At 39.0% G+C, this 21373-nt stretch overlaps 1 protein-coding gene across 1 annotated transcript in view; it reads right to left on the bottom strand.

The window, feature by feature from the left end:
- Positions 1 to 21373, bottom strand: part of PPM1E (protein phosphatase, Mg2+/Mn2+ dependent 1E) — a 228705-nt gene that overhangs the window by 28919 nt on the left and 178413 nt on the right. Inside the window, exon 2 of the mRNA XM_043902820.1 lies at positions 123 to 241. Coding sequence (XP_043758755.1) covers positions 123 to 241 — 119 coding nt within the window. The remainder of the gene's footprint in view (positions 1 to 122; positions 242 to 21373) is intronic.

Below are 21373 nucleotides of genomic sequence, written 5' to 3'. Positions count from 1 at the left end.
CACTACAAAATATCAACCAGTGGGTAAACATAATTAGATATAGTATTCTGTAGATAATTTCTATGGATTGTTCAACAGAAAATTTTAATATTTTAAAACAAATACTGTAGAAAGGTACTTGCCTACAGTCCCTTCCGTGCCATCTGTTTCCTTTGGAATATAATGTGCAGAAAGATCACTCTGAAGGACTTCGTCTGATGTGGCTCTGGCTAAAGCGGCAGCCAGAAAGGAAGGGCAGTTACTGAAAGAAAACAATAAATGGTTATTCAGCAAGAATTAGAAACATCCCATTTAAAATTATTACTAATTTATTATTAACATATTGTTTCAAAACAAAATTATACCTTTAAACAACATTCGATGCACATTTCTTGAGAGGATATCATATGCTACGCACTTTGCCAAGGCACTGGGTTACTATAGTGGTGAATTAACACAGACATGGCCCCTGACTTTGTGGGGCTTACAATCTGGTTAGGGAGACAGATGATGAATAAGTAAACAAATAGGATATAATTTCAAGTTGGGATAATTTTATAAGGGAAACAAATAGGATAGAGGGCATTAAAGAGAAGTACCTACTTAGAATAGCCAGGAATGCCTTACCTTAAAGGACAAGAAAGACTCAGTTATATGGGGGTGGGATTTGGGGACTGTATTCCAGGCAGAGAAAATAGCATGTGTTCAGACCCTTTCTGAGAGCAAGGTATGTCTAAGGAACTGGAAGAAGTCCAGGAAGATGAAGTACAGCAGATAACAGGGAGAGTGGTGAGGAATGAGGTCAGAGAAGCGGGAACAGGCCAGTTATACGGATCTCTTGGATGGTAAGGAATTTGGATTTTACTCAAAGTGCAGGGGGAAGCCACTGATGATTATAAGCAAGAGAGGATCATAATCAGATATAGTAAATAAAATAATACGTTGACTGCTGTGTCAAAGGGAACTGGTAGGGAGCAGGAATGAAGGAGAGCGATCAATAAGGAGACTGTTGTAATCCAGATGAGACTTTTTTAAAAGTGATTACGTTTTAGAGAAAGAAAATATAGAATTTGATTATTATTATTGTATGTAGACGTGAATGACGGCAACATTCACCTAGATGGAGAAAACAAGAAAAGACAGATTTGTGGAGGAAAAGGGTAAAGTAGAAAATGAGAATTCATTTTAGCCATGTTAAGTTGGAAAAAATCTCTGCAATATCCTAGTGGAGGTGTCAAATGGTTAATTCTATATTTTAGTGTGGAGCTAAGAGATTTAAGGAAATTTGGAAGTCATGAATTATGGATGGTATTTAAAAGTAGAGAAATAAAGGGAAATTCCCTGGTGGTCCAGTAGTTAGGACTCCGCACTTCCACTGCAGGGGGCAAAGATTCCTTTCCTGGGTGGGGAACTAAAGATCTCACAAGCTGTGCAGTGTAGCTAAAAAAAAAAAAAAAAATTTAAACTATGGAAATAGAATAGATCACATAGAGAAAACAAAAAAAGAGAACTGCTATGGACCAGTGACTTCTATGTGCCTCTGTTTTCCCCCTTTGGAAATAGTTAATTACCTCCTCAATATACCCACTGTATGTTGGGTAGTGGCAGGGAAGGGGGTAGATAATATGCCACTATAGTCCCTAGGTGTCAAAATCAAATGGAAGTATATTCAGGGAGCTGTCATCAAGAAATTATACCCAAGGAATCTCATCTGGACCTGACTTCACTGAGATCCTGAACCTCAAGCCAAAGTCTGATGATATTAAGGGACGAAATTTTGGGAGACTCTGAGAGGAGGGGTGAAGGTTTTTTGCATGTGGGAGGGATACGAATTGTGTGGCCAGAACAGACTGTGGCAAGTTGTTTTTTTAAAAAAGATCACAGCAATATTTCTGGTGCTACATGCTCTGTAAGAATCTTACCATTACACATGAAAGTGAATGAGCCTTTAATGAAAAAAGAAGTGGCAAAAGTGATGCTGTGTGGCTTCTGAGGTTTGGTCATAAAAGGCTACATGACTTTCCCCTGGCCTTCTCCTCTCTCTTCCTTCACTTTCTCCTTTTCTTCCCCCTCCTCCTCCTTCCCTTCCCCCGGGACACAGGTTCATGTGGGTGTTAGCTGAGGCTTCTAGTCAAGAGCTGTTATTATCAATTGCTTGACATGGTAACAGCACAGACCTTCAGAAGATACCAGTACCAGCCTGAATCTTCCAGCTGAGGCCCCAGACATTATGGAACAGAGAAAGCTGAGCCTGCTTTGTCCAGTCTTAATGCTCAAAGAAACTATGAATATAATTAACGACTGTTTCCTGACACTAATTTCTGTGCTAATTTGTTACACAGCCATAATAACTGAAAACCCAACATTTAGAAGCTTAGCAGAAGATACGGAACCTATAAACACTGAAAAGAAATAGCAAGATAAGTAAAAGGCAAACCAAAGGAGTAGAATATTTGAGTGAAGGCAGGGTCAATTGCATTCTACTGAGAAGTCTGATAAGGGAAAATTAGATACTGAATTTAATAACATGTAAATAGATCATCACTGACTGGGTGCCAAGATAATTCAATGGGGGAAAAATAGTCTTTTCTACAAATGGTGCTGGAACAATTGTGATATTCACACACCAAATAATCAATTTAGCCTCTTTCCTTACACCATATACAAAAATCTACTCAAAATGGATCACAGACCTAAATGTAAGAGTTAAACTATTAAAATCTTAAAAAGAAAGCATAGGGGACTTCCCTGGTAGCACAATGGAAAAGAACCTGCCTGCCAATACAGGGGACACAGGTTCGATTCCTGGTCCGGGAATATTCCACATGCCTCAGAGCAACGAAGACTGGGTGCCACGACTACTGAGCCCACACTTCAGAGCCTGAGCTCAGCAACAAGAGCAACCACAGCAATGGGAGGCCCGGGCACCACAACTGCAGAGTGGCCCCCACTCACCACAACTGGAGAAAGCCCTTGCATAGCAACGAAGATCCAGTGCAACCAGAAATAAATAAAATTGTTAAAAAAAAAGAAAGCATAGGAGTAAAACTTCATGACTCTGGATCAGGCAATGGCTTCCCTAAATATGACACTAAAACTACAAGCAACAAAAGGAAAAAATGAGTTAAATTGAACTGTATCAAAATTTAAAACTTTCATGCCACAAATCAAGAAAGTGAAACAACAACTCACACAACAGTAGAAATATTTGTGAATCACATATCTGAAGAGGAGCTGGCATTCAAAATATATAAAGAACTCTTTTAACTTAATAATAAAAAAGACAATGCTATTTTAAAATGGGCAAAGGACCTGAATAGTACTTCTCCACAAAGAAGATATACAAATGGACAATAAACACATGAAAAGATGCTCAACCTCATCAGTTGTTAGGGAAATGCTAATCAAAACCACAGTGAACACTGGGTTCACTGCAATACTGTTTACAATACAAGATACAGAAGCAACCTAAATGTCCATCAACAGAGGAATGGATGAAGATGTGGTACAATGGAATATTACTCAGCCATTAAAAAGAATGAAATAATGCCATTTGTAGCAACATGGATAGACCTAGAAAGTGCCCTACTGAGGTGAAGTGAATCAGAGAAGGAAAAATATCATATGACATCCCTTATAGGTGGAATCTGAAAAGAAAATATACAAATGAACTTACTTACAAAGCAGAAAGAGACTTACAGACTTAGAAAACAAACTTACGGTTGCCGAGGGGAAGGGATAGTTAGGGACTTTAGAAAGGTCATGTACACACTGCTATATTAAAATGGAGAACCAACAAAAACCTGCTCAATGTTATGCGCCAGCCTGGATGGGAGGGGGGCTTGGGGGAGAATGGATACATGCATATGTATGACTGAGTCCCTTCACTGTTCATCTGAAACGACCACAACATTGTTAATCAGCTATACCCCAATCCAAAATAAAAAGCTTAAAAATAAAACCTATCACTAAAGGTTAATAAACATAGAAAAATAACCACAATGAGATACCATTTCAAACCCACATGATGACTATCATTAAAAAGGCAGGTAATGAAACAAGGTTGACAACTATGTGGAAAAATCTGGAACTCTCATGTATTTCTGGTAGGAATGTAACATGATGCAGGTGCTTTTGGCAGTCCTTAAAATGTTAAACATAAAGTTACTAAATGGACCAGCAATTCCACTCATAGGTATGTATCCAAAAGGAACGAAAACAAGGCCTTCCCTGGTGGTCCAGTGGCTGAGATTCATGCTCCCAGTGCATGGGGCCCGGGGTTTGATACCTGGTTAGGGAATTAGATCTCACATGCCATGCTAAAGATTCTGCACACCATAACAAAAAACAGAGATCCCATGTGCTCCAACTAAGACCCACCAGTGCAGCCAAATAAATAAATAAACATTACCCCCCGCAAAAAAAACTCAAAAGAAATGAAAATACACATCCACACAAAAACTTGTACATGAATGCTCATAACAGTATTATTCATAATAGCCAAAATGCATAAACAACCAAATATTCATCAACTGATTATGGATAAATAAAATAGGTAGTATATTCATCAGCCAGAAAAGAATGAAGTATTAATATATGCGTAGTATTAATACAATGTAGATGAAACTTGAAAACATTACAGGAAATGACAGAACCTGGTCACAAAAAAACCACATACTGTAATATTCCATTATATGAACAGTTCAGAATTGACGAATCTATAGAACTAGTAGGGTAGTGGTAGGCTAGGGCTGAGGAATGAAGTGAGAAGGGAACTACTGCTAATGGGGAGGGGGCTTCTTTTGGGGGTGATAAAAATGCTCCAGGGACTTCCCTGGTTAAGAATCGTAGCCTTCCAATGCAGAGAACTAAGACTGAATCCCGGGCCAGGGAACGACAATACGACATGCTGCAGTGCAATTAAGTCTGTGCGTGGCAACTGCTGCGCCCGAGTGCACTGGAGACCCGGCGCACCGCAGCTAAGACCGACTCAACGCAGCCAAATAGTGGTTTCAGTATACTAAGAATGGTTTCACCATCACTCTAATCTGTGGTTCAGAGCAACTGAAAAAATATTTATTCAAATACATAAATACAGTCTTAATATTCAAAGTCTTAGATTATACTGATGGTTAAACCATTCTGAATATACTAAAACCACTGAATCGTATACTTAAATGAGTAACTTTCATGGTATGTGAGTTACATCTCAGTAAAGACAGTTGGAAAAATCACTGACTTTGTTAAGAACCACTGAATAGTGGAAGTGAAAATCAGATTAGAATGGGTTAGTTAAGGAGGGGCAAGGAGGTGTGACAATGGACAGAGTGGGGTGGTAACTTAAAGGGGACCTGGGCCAGAGGAAGTCTGCTGTTTTAGAATGCTGTGGAATCTGACCGCATACTAAATGAAGTCATCCAAAATGAAAGACCGAGGTACTGTGGGAGAGAGGGCGTGACCAAAGGAGCAAAGTTCTCGAGAAGGCGAGAATGGATGAGGTGCAATCCGGGCATGGAAACCCTGATCCGACAGGATGTGGCACATTTCCTTAGTTGGAAAAGGAAAGAAGAAAACGGATACAGAGGCAGGTAGGTTTCCAGATTTCTTAGTAGGAAAATAACAGAATTCCCATCTAATGGTTTGATTCCACCATAACTTATTGCGGCTTACAGTGTGGAAGGCACAGTTCGTGCTCAGGATATACATAACCAAAAAAGACAAAACTCCCTATCTGTGGAGCTTACATTCTAGAGAATGGTTTCCCAATGAAGTATGAGGCTAGATTGGTAGTTCTCAAACTGTTACATGGATCAGAATCATCTCCATGGCTTGTTAAAATACAGATTTTTGGGCGCAATCCTCCGTTTCTGACTCAGTAGGCCTGGAGCAGGGCTTCAGGATTTTCTTTTCTAACATGTTGTGGTGCTGGAGAAGACTCTGAGAGTCCCTAGGACAGCAAGGAGATCAAACCAGTCAATCCAAAAGGAAATCAACCCTGAATATTCACCGGAAGGACTGATGCTAAAGCTCCAATACTTGGCCACCAATGAGAAGAGCCAACTCATTGGAAAAGATCCTGATGCTGGGAAAGATTGAAGGCAGGAGGAGAAAGGCAGAACAGAGGATGAGGTGGTTGGATGGCATCACCGACTCAATGGGCATGGGTTTGAGCAAACTCTGGGAGATGGTGATGGACAGGGAGGCCTGGTGTGCTGCCATTTACGGGGTCACAGAGTCGGACGTGACGAACAGCAGCAGCGTGTTCCCCGCTGATGCTTATGCTGCTGGTCTGGAAACCACATTCTGAGAACCACTAGATTAGGTCATCAGCTGAGTGGTGACAGCAGAAAGCATGTGGGGGAGAACGGATGGAGAGAAAGTAAATATGAAATATCATTCAACAGTGCTAAGAGATTGTTTGAAGTTTGAGACACTTTTTAAATTAAATCAGTCCTTCCGCTTCTATAATCATAGAATAGGTGATTTCTCTACCTGTGTTCATGTGCCATATATAACATGTGTGGGTAAAAGGAACTCTAGTTCATCAAGATTTGAAGTTTTGCAAGGTGAGTACCATTAAGCATAGATGTGGAAGTTGAGCAACTTTTAAAGGATATGATTACAATGTTAGACCATGAACTCTAAGTTGGCTGAGAAAGAAAGAACAGATATGAATTCTAGATCAATGTGGTCTAAATGCAATTACAGAATTGTAGTGGGAATACTTGGACACATAATCTAAAAGGAAAGAATGCTGTAGTCTGAGAACAAGATACTTGCATGTATGATTTTGGAGCTGGTGCAATTTTTATAACAAGGTTTAGGTGGGACCAAGAAAGTGAGTGGCTTAGAAACAGACAATATGGCAAAGTTCACATCCTAAGTCCCCAAGAAAACTTTGAAAATTTCGTTTATCATTCATCAGTATTTTTCAAATTGTAGATTATGATCCATTAGTGGGTAATTATATCAACTTATGAATTGTGAGTCACATTGTTTTTTAAAAAAAGGAAATAGAATAAGGTACAGGAGGTAAGGCTAAGTATTCCAGATATATATTAGGGCATTTTACCAGACCACCTGACCAGTCTCTTGAGAAACCTGTATGCAGGTCAGGAAGCAACAGTTAGAACCGGACATGCAACAACAGACTGGTTCCAAATAGGAAAAGGAGTATGTCAAGGCTGTATATTGTCACCCTGCTTATTTAACTTCTATGTAGAGTACATCATGAGAAACGCTGGGCTGCAGGAAGCACAAACTGGAATCAAGATTGCTGGGAGAAATATCAATAACCTTAGATGTGCAGATGATACCACCCTTATGGCAGAAAGTGAAGAACTAAAGAGCCTCTTGATGAAAGTGAAAGAGGAGACTAAAAAAGTTGGTTTAAAGCTCAACATTCAGAAAACTAAGATCATGGCATCCGGTCCCATCACTTTATGGCAGATAGATGGGCAAACAGTGGAAACAGTGGCTGACTTTATTTTTCTGGGCTCCAAAATCACTGCAGATGGTGATTACAGCAATGAAATTAAAAGATGCTTACTCCTTGGAAGGAAAGTTATGACCAATCTAGACAGCATATTAAAAAGCAGAGACATTACTTTGCCAACAAAGGTCTGTCTAGTCAAGGCTATGGTTTTTCCAGTGGCCATGTATGGATGTGAGAGTTGGACCATAAAGAAAGCTGACTGCAGAAGAATACATGCTTTTGAACTGTGGTGTTGGAGAAGACTCTTGGGAGTCCCTTGGACTGCAAGGAGATCCAACCAGTCCATCCTGAAGGAAATCAGTCCTGAATATTCATTGGAAGGACTGATGCTGAAGCTGAAACTCCAGTCCTTTGGCCACCTGATGTGAAGAGCTGACTCATTTGAAAAGACCCTGATGCTGGGAAAGACTGAGGGCAGGAGAAGGGGACGACAGAGGATGAGATGGTTGGATGGCATCACTGACTCAATGGACATGGGTTTGGGTGGACTCCAGGAGTTGGTGATGGACAGGGAGGCCTGGCGTGCTACAGTTCATGGAGTCACAAAGAGTCGGACACGACTGAGCGACTGAATTGAACTGCATTTTAACAATTATGAAATAAATTGATGACTTTCCCTGAAACACACATGCTATATAAACAGTATTACCAATTATCCTTTCATGCTTATCTGATTTTTCTTGATGAGTCAAAATCTTCCTTCACAGATCTAAACTCTTTGTTGGCATTGCTTGTCTTTACCTTTCATCATGCTTTAGTTTGATTAACTGGACACATTTAGATATTTTGCCTAAGTGGACTTTTAGACATTTATAACATTTACTTGGTCCCTTGGCTATTTTAAAATTTATGTTTTAAAAAATCGGAAAATCTTGATTGCAATCATTTCCTAGAGTTCACCCCAAAAGGATATCTTTTTTTATAGTTATCAAACTATCTGGATCTTGGTTCACTAAAGGTAAGAATGTGAAAACTTCACAGAATAAGGCAAGAACCATTAGTCTCATTTATGTGTCACCTGCAATACATTTTTAGACACAGTTAATGCAATTTTTTACTTTTTGTCAGACAGAATGAAAATATTTTCAGTGAAGGAGGGAAGAAGATTAGCTGACTAATACCTAGATATAAAACATCAAGCTAGACACCTCACCCACATCAGCTATTCCGACATGTCAAAAAGCTGTAACACTTAGCATGAATAAGTTCTTATGGTTTTGATTCTGAAATGAAGGTGATTATTTCTGAAAAATCAGAATTGCAAATATATTTTAAAACATAGTCACATCAGAGAAAATTTGATCAACTCAAATAAATGCTTATCATTAAAGCCTGTCATCTTTAAGAGAACTACCAAGAGCAACTAATATGATAATAACATAGCAAATCAACTTATTTCATCGTTTCCTCATACAATATTTGAAAGAACCCAACACAGAAGGCTTTAGAATTTTAACATTTGGCAAATGTATTATATAGCAAATAACAGAGGAAGGCCAATAATCAAGGCAATCTGGGGAACTGGGGTTTCAAATATTATTATGTTGAGAACACTGCTGAAGAAGAGTATGGTTAGAAGGTTTTTAACTTTTGCAGTGTGTGTCATTTTCGGGGACTGGCTCTTTTATTTTTTTTTTTTTTTTGGCTCTTTTAAAATCAAATTAATCTTAAGGCCCTTCAGATCCAGTCAAAGAACACTCTTTTGCTATTTTAAAAATTAATTAATTAATTTGAGTGTATAGGGTCTTGGTTGCAGCTTGCGGGATCTGTCACTGTGGTATATGGATTCCATTTGTGGCGCATGGGCTTAGCTGCTCCATAGCATGTGGGCTCTTAGTTCTCCAACCAGGGATTGAACCTGCGTCCCTTGCATCACAAAGTGGATTCTTAACCACTGGACCACCAGGGAAGTTCTCTCTTTTGCTGTCTACTTATATTAACAGATATTTCTGAAGTGCTTACCATTTCTATCTCAGTCAATTCACATCCTGCAAACAAAGGAAGTATGTTTTCCTACATTTCAATTTGTTACTTTCTTGTTCTGAGAATCAAAGTACAAACTTTATATATTCACAGATAAAAATAAAATCCTTTCTATTTTATGTCTAAATCATATACAAGATATATGCATAATCACTTTTTGAACAATGTTGAAATATCATTAATTAGGGGTCTGGTTAATTTTTAAGCTTAATCGCATATGTAATTCCAATTCATGGGAATTCCCTAGAGGTCCAGGGGACTTCTTGCTGTCACTGTTAAGGGCAAAGCTGGGGGCCTGGTGTCAATCCCTGGTCAGGGAACTAGGATCTGCAGATCATGTGGATTGGCAAAAAAAAAGAAAAAGAAGGAAAAAGTTTCACTTCATTGAAGTTATCTGCCAATCAACACATGAATGCATATTTGGATTTCTGTGTATACTGACTTTTTCAACATTATATATTGTGAAGCAGAAATCCAGCTCTATTAAGTTTCATAAACTGAACTCTGTGAACAAAGCATGGGATCTTGTTTTAAATAGCTCAGTTGGTAAAGAATCCGCCTGCAATTCAGGAGACCCCAGTTCCATTCCTGGGTTGAGAAGATCCACTGGAGAAGGGATAGGCTACCCACTCCAGTATTCTTGGGCTTCCCTTGTGGCTCAGCTGGTAAAGAATCTTCCTGCAATGCGGGAGACTTGGGTTTGATCCCTGGATTGGGAAGATCCCCTGGAGAAGGGAAAGGCTACCCACTTTCACTTTTTTTTTTAAGATGATAATTTTTTAAAAATTTATTTAATTGGAGGCTAATTACTTTACAATATTGTAGTGGTTTTTGCCATACATTGACATGAATCAGCTTTGGGTGTACATGTGTTCCCCATCCTGAGCCCCCCTCCCACCTCCCTCCCCATCCCATCCCATCCCTCAGGGTCATCCCAGTGCACCAGCCCCGAGCACCCTGTCTCATGCATCGAACCTGGACTGGCGATCTGTTTCACATGTGATAATATACATGTTTCATTGCTATTCTCTCTCACTTTCACTTTTTTCAGACACACAAAAATAAAACATAGATTCACAGTTTTCCCTGTTGCTCATATTGGCTAGTATCACCTTTATCCTCAGACTATTTATCTGAGTAGGTCAGTGTTAACTCCTCAATTCAACTTCAGAAATAACCACGGCCCCAAATATGTTTGGCATAAGATTTTGAACTATAAAAATACAACTGTATTTACTGAGCATCAACAGTTCAGTACTTATCAATGTTTATATTATTTTATTTTAATCAGCCTTTCCCCAAATTGGTCTTTTAAAAAGCTATACAGAATATCTGGGAGCAGTATTTAAGGATGAGGCAGATGTTAAGTATTGTTATGGACTAAAAGTTTGTCTCCCCACCCTAAATTCATATGCTGAAATTCCAATTCCCAAAGTAATGGTATTTGGAGGTGGAACCTTTGGGAGGTAATTAAGTGATGAGGATGGATCCCTTGTGAATAAGATTAGTGCCCTTATGAAAAAGAAATCCCATAGGAGCCAAGATGGCGGAGGAGTAGGACGGGGAGACTACTTTCTCTCCTACAAATTCATCAAAAGAATATCTGAACGCAGAGCAAACTTCACAAAACAACTTCTGATCGCTAGCTGAGGTCATCAGGCGCCCAGAAAAGCAGCCCATTGTCTTCGAAAGGAGTGCTGTATAGTTGGAGAAGTCCTGAGACTACAGGAAGAATAAAACTAAAATCCAGAGGCAGGAGACTTAAGCCCAAAACCTGAGAACACCAGAAAACTCCTGACTACATGGAACTTTAAGTAATAAGTGACCGTCCAAAAGCCTCCATACCTACACTGAAACCAACCACCACCCAAGAGCCAATAAGTTTTAGAGCAAGACATACCAAGCAAATTCTCCAGCAACGCAGGAACATAGCCCTAAACGTCAACATTCAGGCTGCCCAAGGTGACACCTAACACATAGACCCATCTCAAAACTCATTACTGAGCACTCCATTGCTCTCCAGAGAGAAGAAATCAAGTTCCACGCACCAGAACACCGACGCAAACTTTCCTAACCAGGAAACCTTGACAAGCCAATCGTCTAACCCCACCCACTGGGTAAAACCTCCACAATAAAAAGGAACCACAGACCTCCAGAATACAGAAAGCCCAGTCCAGACACAGCAATCTAAACAAGATGAAAAGGCAGAGAAATACCCAACAGGTAAAGGAACATGAAAAATGCCCACCAAGTCAAACAAAAGAGGAGGAGATAGGGAATCTACCTGAAAAAGAATTTAGAATAATGATAATAAAAATGATCCAAAATCTTGAAAACAAAATGGAGTTACAGATAAATAGCCCGGAGACAAAGATTGAAAAGATGCAAGAAATGTTTAATAAAGACCTAGAAGAAATAAAAAAGAGTCAATTAAAAATGAATAATGCAATGAATGAGATCAGAAACACTCTGAAGGGAACCAAGAGTAGAATAACGGAGGCAGAAGATAGGATAAGTGAGGTAGAAGATAAAATGGTGGAAATAAATGAAGCAGAGAGGAAAAAAGAAAAAAGGATCAAAAGAAATGAGGACAACCTCAGGGACCTCTGGGACAATGTGAAACGCCCCAACATTCGAATCATAGGAATCCCAGAAGAAGAAGACAAAAAGAAAGGCCATGAGAAAATACTCGAGGAGATAATAGCTGAAAACTTCCCTAAAATGGGGAAGGAAATAGCCACCCAAGTCCAAGAAACCCAGAGAGTCCCAAACAGGATAAACCCAAGGCGAAACACCCCAAGACACATATTAATCAAATTAACAAAGATCAAACACAAAGAACAAATATTAAAAGCAGCAAGGGAGAAACAACAAATAACACACAAAGGGATTCCCATAAGGATAACAGCTGATCTATCAATAGAAACCCTCCAGGCCAGAAGGGAATGGCAGGACATACTTCAAGTAATGGAAGAGAATAACCTACAACCTAGATTACTGTACCCAGCAAGGATCTCATTCAGATATGAAGGAGAATTCAAAAGCTTTACAGACAAGCAAAAGCTGAGAGAATTCAGCACCACCAAACCAGCTCTTCAACAAATGCTAAAGGATCTTCTCTAGATAGGAAATGCAGAAAGGTTGTATAAACGTGAACCCAAAACAACAAAGTAAATGGCAACGGGACCACACCTATCAATAATTACCTTAAATGTAAATGGGTTGAATGCCCCAACCAAAAGACAAAGATTGGCTGAATGGATACAAAAACAAGACCCCTATATATGCTGTCTACAAGAGACCCACCTCAAAACAAGAGACACATACAGACTAAAAGTGAAGGGCTGGAAAAAAATATTTCATGCAAACGGAGACCAAAAGAAAGCAGGAGTCGCAATACTCATATCAGATAAAATAGACTTTCAAATAAAGGATGTGAAAAGAGACAAAGAAGGATACTACATAATGATCAAAGGGTTAATGCAAGAAGAAGATATAACAATTATAAATATATATGCACCCAACATAGGAGCACCGCAGTATGTACAGCAAACGCTAATGAGTATGAAAGAGGAAATTAATAGTAACACAATAATAGTGGGAGACTTTAATACCCCACTCACAACTATGGATAGATCAACTAAACAGAAAATTAACAAGGAAACACAAACCTTGAATGACACAATGGACCAGCTAGACCTAATTGATATCTATAGGACGTTTCACCCCAAAACAATCAACTTCACCTTTTTCTCAAGTGCACACGGAACATTCTCCAGAACAGATCACATCCTGGGCCATAAATCTGGTCTTGGAAAATTCAAAAAAATTGAAATCATTCCAGTCATCTTTTCTGACCACAGTGCAGTAAGATTAGATCTCAATTACAGGAAAAAAATTGTTAAAACTTCAAACATATGGAGGCTAAATAACACGCTTCTGAATAACCAACAAATCATACAAGAAATCAAAAAAGAAATCAAAATATGCATAGAAATGAATGAAAATGAAAACACAACAACCCAAAACCTATGGGATACTGTAAAAGCAGTGCTAAGGGGAAGGTTCATAGCATTACAGGCTTACATCAAGAAACAAGAAAAAAGCCAAATAAATAACCTAACTCTACACCTAAAGCAATTAGAGAAGGAAGAAATGAAGAACCCCAGGGTTAGCAGAAGGAAAGAAATCTTAAAAATTAGGGCAGAAATAAATGCAAAAGAAACTAAAGAGACCATAGCAGAAATCAACAAAGCTAAAAGCTGGTTTTTTGAAAAAATAAACAAAATTGACAAACCATCAGCAAGACTCATTAAGAAGCAAAGACAGAAGAACCAAATTAACAAAATTAGACATGAAAATGGAGAGATCACAACAGACAACACTGAAATACAAAGGATCATAAGAGACTACTACCAGCAGCTCTATGCCAATAAAATGGACAACTTGGATGAAATGGACAAATTCTTAGAAAAGTATAACCTTCCAACACTGAACCAGGAAGAAATAGAAGATCTTAACAGACCCATCACAAGCAAGGAAATCGAAACTGTCATCAAAAATCTTCCAGCAAACAAAAGCCCAGGACCAGATGGCTTCACAGCTGAATTCTACCAAAAATTTAGAGAAGAGCTAACACCTATCTTACTCAAACTCTTCCAGAAAATTGCAGATGAAGGTAAACTTCCAAACTCATTCTATGAGGCCACCATCACCCTAATTCCAAAACCAGACAAAGATGCCACAAAAAAAGAAAACTACAGGCCAATATCACTGATGAACATAGATGCAAAATTCCTTAACAAAATTCTAGCAAACAGAATCCAACAACATATTAAAAAAATCATACACCACGACCAAGTGGGCTTTATCCCAGGAATGCAAGGATTCTTTAATATCCGCAAATCAATCAATGTAATACACATTAACAAATTGAAAGATAAAAACCATATGATTACCTCAATAGATGCAGAGAAAGCCTTTGACAAAATTCAACACCCATTCATGATTAAAACTCTCCAGAAAGCAGGAATAGAAGGAACATATCTCAACATAATAAAAGCTATATATGACAAACCCACAGCAAGTATCACCCTCAATGGTGAAAAATTGGAAGCATTTCCCCTGAAATCAGGAACAGGACAAGGGTGCCCACTCTCACCACTACTATTCAACATAGTGTTGGAAGTTTTGGCCACAGCAATCAGAGCAGAAAAAGAAGTAAAAGGAATCCAGATAGGAAAAGAAGAAGTGAAACTCTCGCTGTTTGCAGATGACATGATCCTCTACATAGAAAACCCTAAAGACTCTTCCAGAAAATTACTAGAGCTAATCAATGAATATAGTAAAGTTGCAGGATATAAAATTAACACACAAAAATCCCTTGCATTCCTATATACTAACAATGAAAAAACAGAAAGAGAAATTAAGGAAACAATACCATTCACCATTGCAACAAAAAGAATAAAATACTTAGGAGTATATCTACCTAAAGAAACAAAAGACCTATACATAGAAAACTATAAAACACTGATGAAAGAAATCAAAGAGGACACAAACAGATGGAGAAACATACCATGCTCATGGATTGGAAGAATCAATATTGTCAAAATGGCTATTCTACCCAAAGCAATCTATAGATCCAATGCAATCCCTATCAAGCTACCAACGGTATTTTTCACAGAACTAGAACAAATAATTTCACAATTTGTATGGAAATACAAAAAACCTCGAATAGCCAAAGTAATCTTGAGAAAGAAGAATGGAACTGGAGGAATCAACCTGCCTGACTTCAGACTATACTACAAAGCCACAGTCATCAACAGAGTATGGTACTGGCACAAAGACAGAAATAGAGATCAATGGAACAGAATAGAAAGCCCAGAGATAAATCCACGAACTTATGGACACCTTATCTTTGACAAAGGAGGCAAGGATATACAACGGAAAAAAGACAACCTCTTTAACAAGTGGTGCTGGGAAAGCTGGTCAACCACTTGTAAAAGAATGAAACTAGAACACTTTCTAACACCATACACAAAAATAAACTCAAAATGGATTAAAGATCTAAATGTAAGAACAGAAACTATAAAACTCCTAGAGGAGAACATAGGCAAAACACTCTCCGACATAAATCACAGCAAGATCCTCTATGACCCACCTCCCAGAATATTGGAAATAAAAGCAAAACTAAACAAATGGGACCTAATGAAACTTAAAAGCTTTTGCACTACAAAGGAAACTATAAGTAAGGTGAAAAGACAGCCCTCAGATTGGGAGAAAATAATAGCAAATGAAGAAACAGACAAAGGATTAATCTCAAAAATATACAAGCAACTCTTGAAGCTCAATTCCAGAAAAATAAATGACCCAATCAAAAAATGGGCCAGAGAACTAAACAGACATTTCTCCAAAGAAGACATACAGATGGCTAACAAACACATGAAAAGATGCTCCACATCACTCATTATCAGAGAAATGCAAATCAAAACCACAATGAGGTACCATTACACACCAGTCAGGATGGCTGCTATCCAAAAGTCTACAAGCAACAAATGCTGGAGAGGGTGTGGAGAAAAGGGAACCCTCTTACACTGTTGGTGGGAATGCAGACTGGTACAGCCGCTATGGAAAACAGTGTGGAGATTTCTTAAAAAACTGGAAATAGAACTGCCATATGACCCAGCAATCCCACTTCTGGGCATACACACTGAGGAAACCAGATCTGAAAGAGACACGTGCACCCCAATGTTCATCGCAGCACTGTTTATAATAGCCAGGACATGGAAGCAACCTAGATGCCCATCAGCAGATGAATGGATAAGGAAGCTGTGGTACATATACACCATGGAATATTACTCAGCCGTTAAAAAGAATTCATTTGAATCAGTTCTAATGAGATGGATGAAACTGGAGCCCATTATACAGAGTGAAGTAAGCCAGAAAGATAAAGAACATTACAGCATACTAACACATATATATGGAACTTAGAAAGATGGTAACGACAACCCTTTATGCAAAACAGAAAAAGAGACACAGAAGTACAGAACAGACTTTTGAACTCTGTGGGAGAAGGTGAGGGTGGGATGTTGCGAAAGAACAGCATGTATATTATCTATGGTGAAACAGGTCACCAGCCCAGGTTGGATGCATGAGACAAGTGCTCGGGCCTGGTGCACTGGGAAGACCCAGAGGAATCGGGTGGAGAGGGAGGTGGGAGGGGGGATCAGGATGGGGAATATGTGTAAATCTATGGCTGATTCATATCAATGTATGACAAAACCCACTGAAAAAAAAAATAAATAAATAAATAAAAGAAAAAGAAATCCCAGAGAGCTCCCTTGCCCCTTCCACCAGGTGAGGACACAAGGAAAATAGTTATCCATATGCCAGAAAGCATGCCCTCACTAGACAGTGAATCTGCCCATGCTTTGATCTTGAATTTCCCAGCCTCCAGAAATGTAAGAAATAAATTTTTGTTGCTTGTAAGCCTTCCAGTCTACAGTCATTTGTTAAAGCAGCCCGAATAGACGAAGATAATCATCATGTGTGCATGCTCAGTAGCTCAGTCATGTCTGACTCTTTGTGACCCTATGGATTATAGCCCACCAGGCTCCTCTGTCAATGGGATTTTTAGGCAAGAATGCTGAAGTGGGTCACCATTTCCTTCTGCAGGGGATCAAACCCAGGGATCAAACCCGCATCTCCTGTGTCTCCTGTATTGGTAGGCAGATTCTTTACCACTGAGCCACCTGAGAAGCAAGACAATCATTACGGGAACTACTCAAATCGCTATCATAATCAGTGGAGCACAGAGAAGCAAAACGTGTGTTCTGAGTACGCTCATTTCTTATGCTCTAGATGAGCAAGGATTTCCTTAGATTTCATCACAGGACCAAGTCACAGAAGAATCCAGAGCATTCCCTTCACCTAAAGGGCTTGCAGGAATATTTTTAAAAGACGAAGAATAATTAGGGATCACTACTGACTTTGAAGCCTGGACATAAACAGTTGCACACAAGCAAGACCTAAAATTTCTGCCAATTTATCCTTTAATTGCTATTCACTCAGTATTCTGGCCTGGAGAATCCCAAGGACTGTATTGTCCATGGGGTCGCAAAGAGTCAGACATGACTGAGCAACTTTCACTTTCACTTGTTGGAGAGAGGTTTTAGCAGAAATATGAGGAGTTAGAAAGCTTGGTTCTAGTTCTAGCTGGGTAACCTGAGAAAAGATGCTTAAATTCTCTGGATTTTAGTTCCTCAAAGGAAAAATGAAGAAATGGAAATAAAATGACTGTGAAGTCTCTTCCAGGTTTAAAATTCTAATTCTATAATTCTATTCCAATAAGGTTTTGAATTTCAAAGATAAAACAAAGGCAATTTAAAGGTATAAATTAACATACTTCAGATCGAAACAAATGTTCTTACATACATACACCAAGCAGAATGGAAATAAATGCTATATATTCCTTATGTAAGCAATATGGGGATACTCTCTCCTTTATATACCAGGTGTATTGTTAAAAGCTGAATGTATATTTATTTTGATAAATGCAATCAATCCTTGCAGTCAATCTACCAGTTAAGGAAAGAATCCTTCAGATTTTACATATTGTTTTCTTAAAGAGACATGTCTATGCCATAAGCATCATATGAAATAATATTGTTACCAACTGGTTATGAAGTTTTATATTTCACTGCATTGGGTCTTCGTTGTTGCACAAGGGCTTTCTCTGGCTGCAGTGTGCCCGCTTCTCACTGCCGTGGCTTCTCCTGTTGCAGAGCATGGGCTCTAGGGTGTGCAGGCTTCAGTAGTTACCGCACACAAGCTCAGTAGTTGTGGCTAGCTTTATATTTAAAACAAAAGAGTACTATTTCCTACCTCTTTAAAAATGTTTATTTACAAGAGCTTATAATTCTTTCTCCACTTTATAGGCTGACATGAATCCAGTCCAATTTTTCCACTAGAGAAAAGGAAAGAAGTCAGATTGGAATTGAATATGAAAGCTGACTCTCTTTCAGCACTGTATATTGCCATCTTGGTATGAAGCATGAACCAATAGCCAAATAAGATTATTCTAGCATAAAATATCTAATTTTCATTTATTTTCAAATATTTGGGTGGATAAGTTTTGTTAGATGGACAGGATAGTATTTTAGTCAGATATTTTCCCTGAGTTGTCTTGTTAGTATCTTCTACTTGCATAATAAGACAATACACATTTTAAGACTGCACTCTGAATTCTTGCTATAAACCAAGTTAGGAAGCATTTTCCGCACAATGCCAAACCTACACAAATCACTAAAGACATTATTAGATAAATTAGAGGTTTAAAAGTACATCCTTCCTGACATTGGCAACGTGGGCGTCGGCAAAGCACCCACAGCTGTGTTTCAGCAGTCTTGGCAGAGCATTCCTAAGGTAATGAAAATTCTGGAAGGTGGAAGTTTCCATTGGTTAATTCTAAGAGAGACTTGTCTAGAGCAGCCTCATCTCAGCCCACATATCATGATGCTGTCTACTCAAGTAGGCCCTTGCTAGGGTGATAACATGTAAACGTTAAATTTCTCATCATTCCCATCCCCCAGGTTAATCATATGTATTTTAAATCTAGAATAACACATTAAATTAAAATAAAGGAGGCAAATTCTCTACCAGACTTGTTTTCTTAGTGGCCCAAATGGGGTTAAAACCAGGATTGAAGTTTTTCCTCTTTAAGCTATTTTCTTTCTTTCTAAAACAACCTCTAGGAATACCACCTGGAGTCAGCTGATTATAATGCCCACACATCACAGATTCTCTTAGTGAGCTTTTCTGAATATAAATAATGTTAACTACCAAATGACTAGCTCCTAAAGTTCTGGATTTGAGGTTCTTACAACAGAAATTTCATTCCCTACTGTTGCTATCAGTATAATTCTAACAATCATTTGTTCACTCTGAACAGGTTGATATTCAAGCAAAGCCAAGAGTATCCTAAGTTTTCTGTGAATAGCAGTCTAGGTGTTATACAATCACCAAAGGTCAAACTAGCACCAGTGGCATAAGACCACAAAAAGAAGACAGCTTAGCAGTAACTCTTTTCTGTCACTACTGTTCCATGGCCAAAAGGAATTAAATTGTACCAGTTACTGAAACGCGTCCACATCACCAGTGTTCCTTCTGGAGGCTAACTCCTACAGTCTAGTCTCTGGTCTCACACAGTGAGGAGCATCTGACTGCTGATTACTCCCTCTGCTTTGATACACTTCCTTTTCGAGGTTTCCAGAACATCACACTCTCCTACACCTTACTCACAGGATTCTGTCTTCTCAATCTCATCTGATGGTTCCTTCTCTTCTTCCTGCATTTGGAATTCCTTTTACCATGTTGCAAGTCTTTTCTTCTTTTTGCACAGACTTCATCAATTTTTAGTATACAATATACGTTTGTTATTTATTATGTTTATCATTTATTCTAGACTTTATTCTTCTTCCCACTAGACTGCAGATTTTTAAATTTATTTTTGTTGGAGTATAACTGCTTTACAATGTTGTATTAGTTTCTACTATATAGCAAAGTGAATCAGCCATATGTATACATATATCCACTCTTTTTTGGATTTCCTCCCCATTTAGATCACCACAGAGCATTGAGCAGACCACAAATGTTTTGGTCTACTTTTTGTCATTGATATCTAATGCCCACATCTGTGCCTGGCACACAGTGATCAGCAAGTATTAGCTGAATTAATATTGAATAAATAAGCTTCTGTCTTCCTGATTTATATATGTTTAAGCCAGGCTTCTGGAGAAGGCAATGGCACCCCACTCCAGTACTCTTGCCTGGAAAATCCCATGGACGGAGGAGCCTGGTAGGCTGCAGTCCACGGGTCGCTAGGAGTCGGACACGACTGAGCGACTTCACTTTCACTCTTCACTTTCATGCACTGGAGAAGGAAATGGCAACCCACTCCAGTGTTCTTGCCTGGAGAATCCCAGGGACGGCAGAGCCTGGTGGGCTGCTGTCTATGGGGTCGCACAGAGTCAGACATGACTGAAGCGACTTAGCAGCAGCAGCAGCAAGCCAGGCTTCAGCAATATGTGAACTGTGAACTTCCAGATGTTCAAGCTGGTTTTAGAAAAGGTAGAGGAACAGAGATCAAATTGCCAACATTCGCTGGATCATCGAAAAAGCAAGAGAGTTCCAGAAAAATATCTATTTCTGCTTTATTGACTACGCCAAAGCCTTCGACTGTGTGGATCACAGTAAACTGTGGAAAATTCTGAAAGAGATGGGAATAGACCACCTGACCTGTCTCTTGAGAAACCTGTATGCAAGTCAGGAAGCAACAGTTAGAACTGGACATGCAGTAACAGACTGGTTCCAAATAGGAAAAGGAGTACGTCAAGGCCGTATATTGCTACCCTGCTTATTTAACTTATATGCAGAGTATATCATGAAAAACGCTGGGCTGGAAGAAGCACAAGCTGGAATCAAGATTGCCGGGAGAAATATCAATAACCTCAGATACGCAGATGATACCACCCTTACGGCAGAAAGTGAAGATGAACTAAAAAGCCTCTTGATGAAAGTGAAAGAGGAGAGTGAAAAAGTTGGCTTAAAGCTCAACATTCAGAAAACTAAGATCATGGCATCTGGTCCCATCACTTCATGGGAAATAGATGGGGAGACAGTGGAAACAGTGTCAGACTTTATTTTTTTGGGCTCCAAAATCACTACAGATGGTGATTGCAGCCATGAAATTAAAAGACGCTTACTCCTTGGAAGGAAAGTTATGACCAACCTAGACAGCATATTAAAAAGCAGAGACATTACTTTGCCAACAAAGGTTGGTCTGGTCAAGGCTATGGTTTTTCCAGTGGTCATGTATGGATGTGAGAATTGGACTGTGAGGAAAGCTGAGTGCCGAAA

The sequence above is a fragment of the Cervus elaphus genome, chromosome 5 (genome assembly GCF_910594005.1).
Source record: "Cervus elaphus chromosome 5, mCerEla1.1, whole genome shotgun sequence".
NCBI classification, from domain to species: Eukaryota; Metazoa; Chordata; class Mammalia; order Artiodactyla; family Cervidae; genus Cervus; species Cervus elaphus.
The sequence above is the reverse complement of the archived record's forward strand: the minus strand, read 5'-3'. Positions and strand labels throughout refer to the sequence as shown.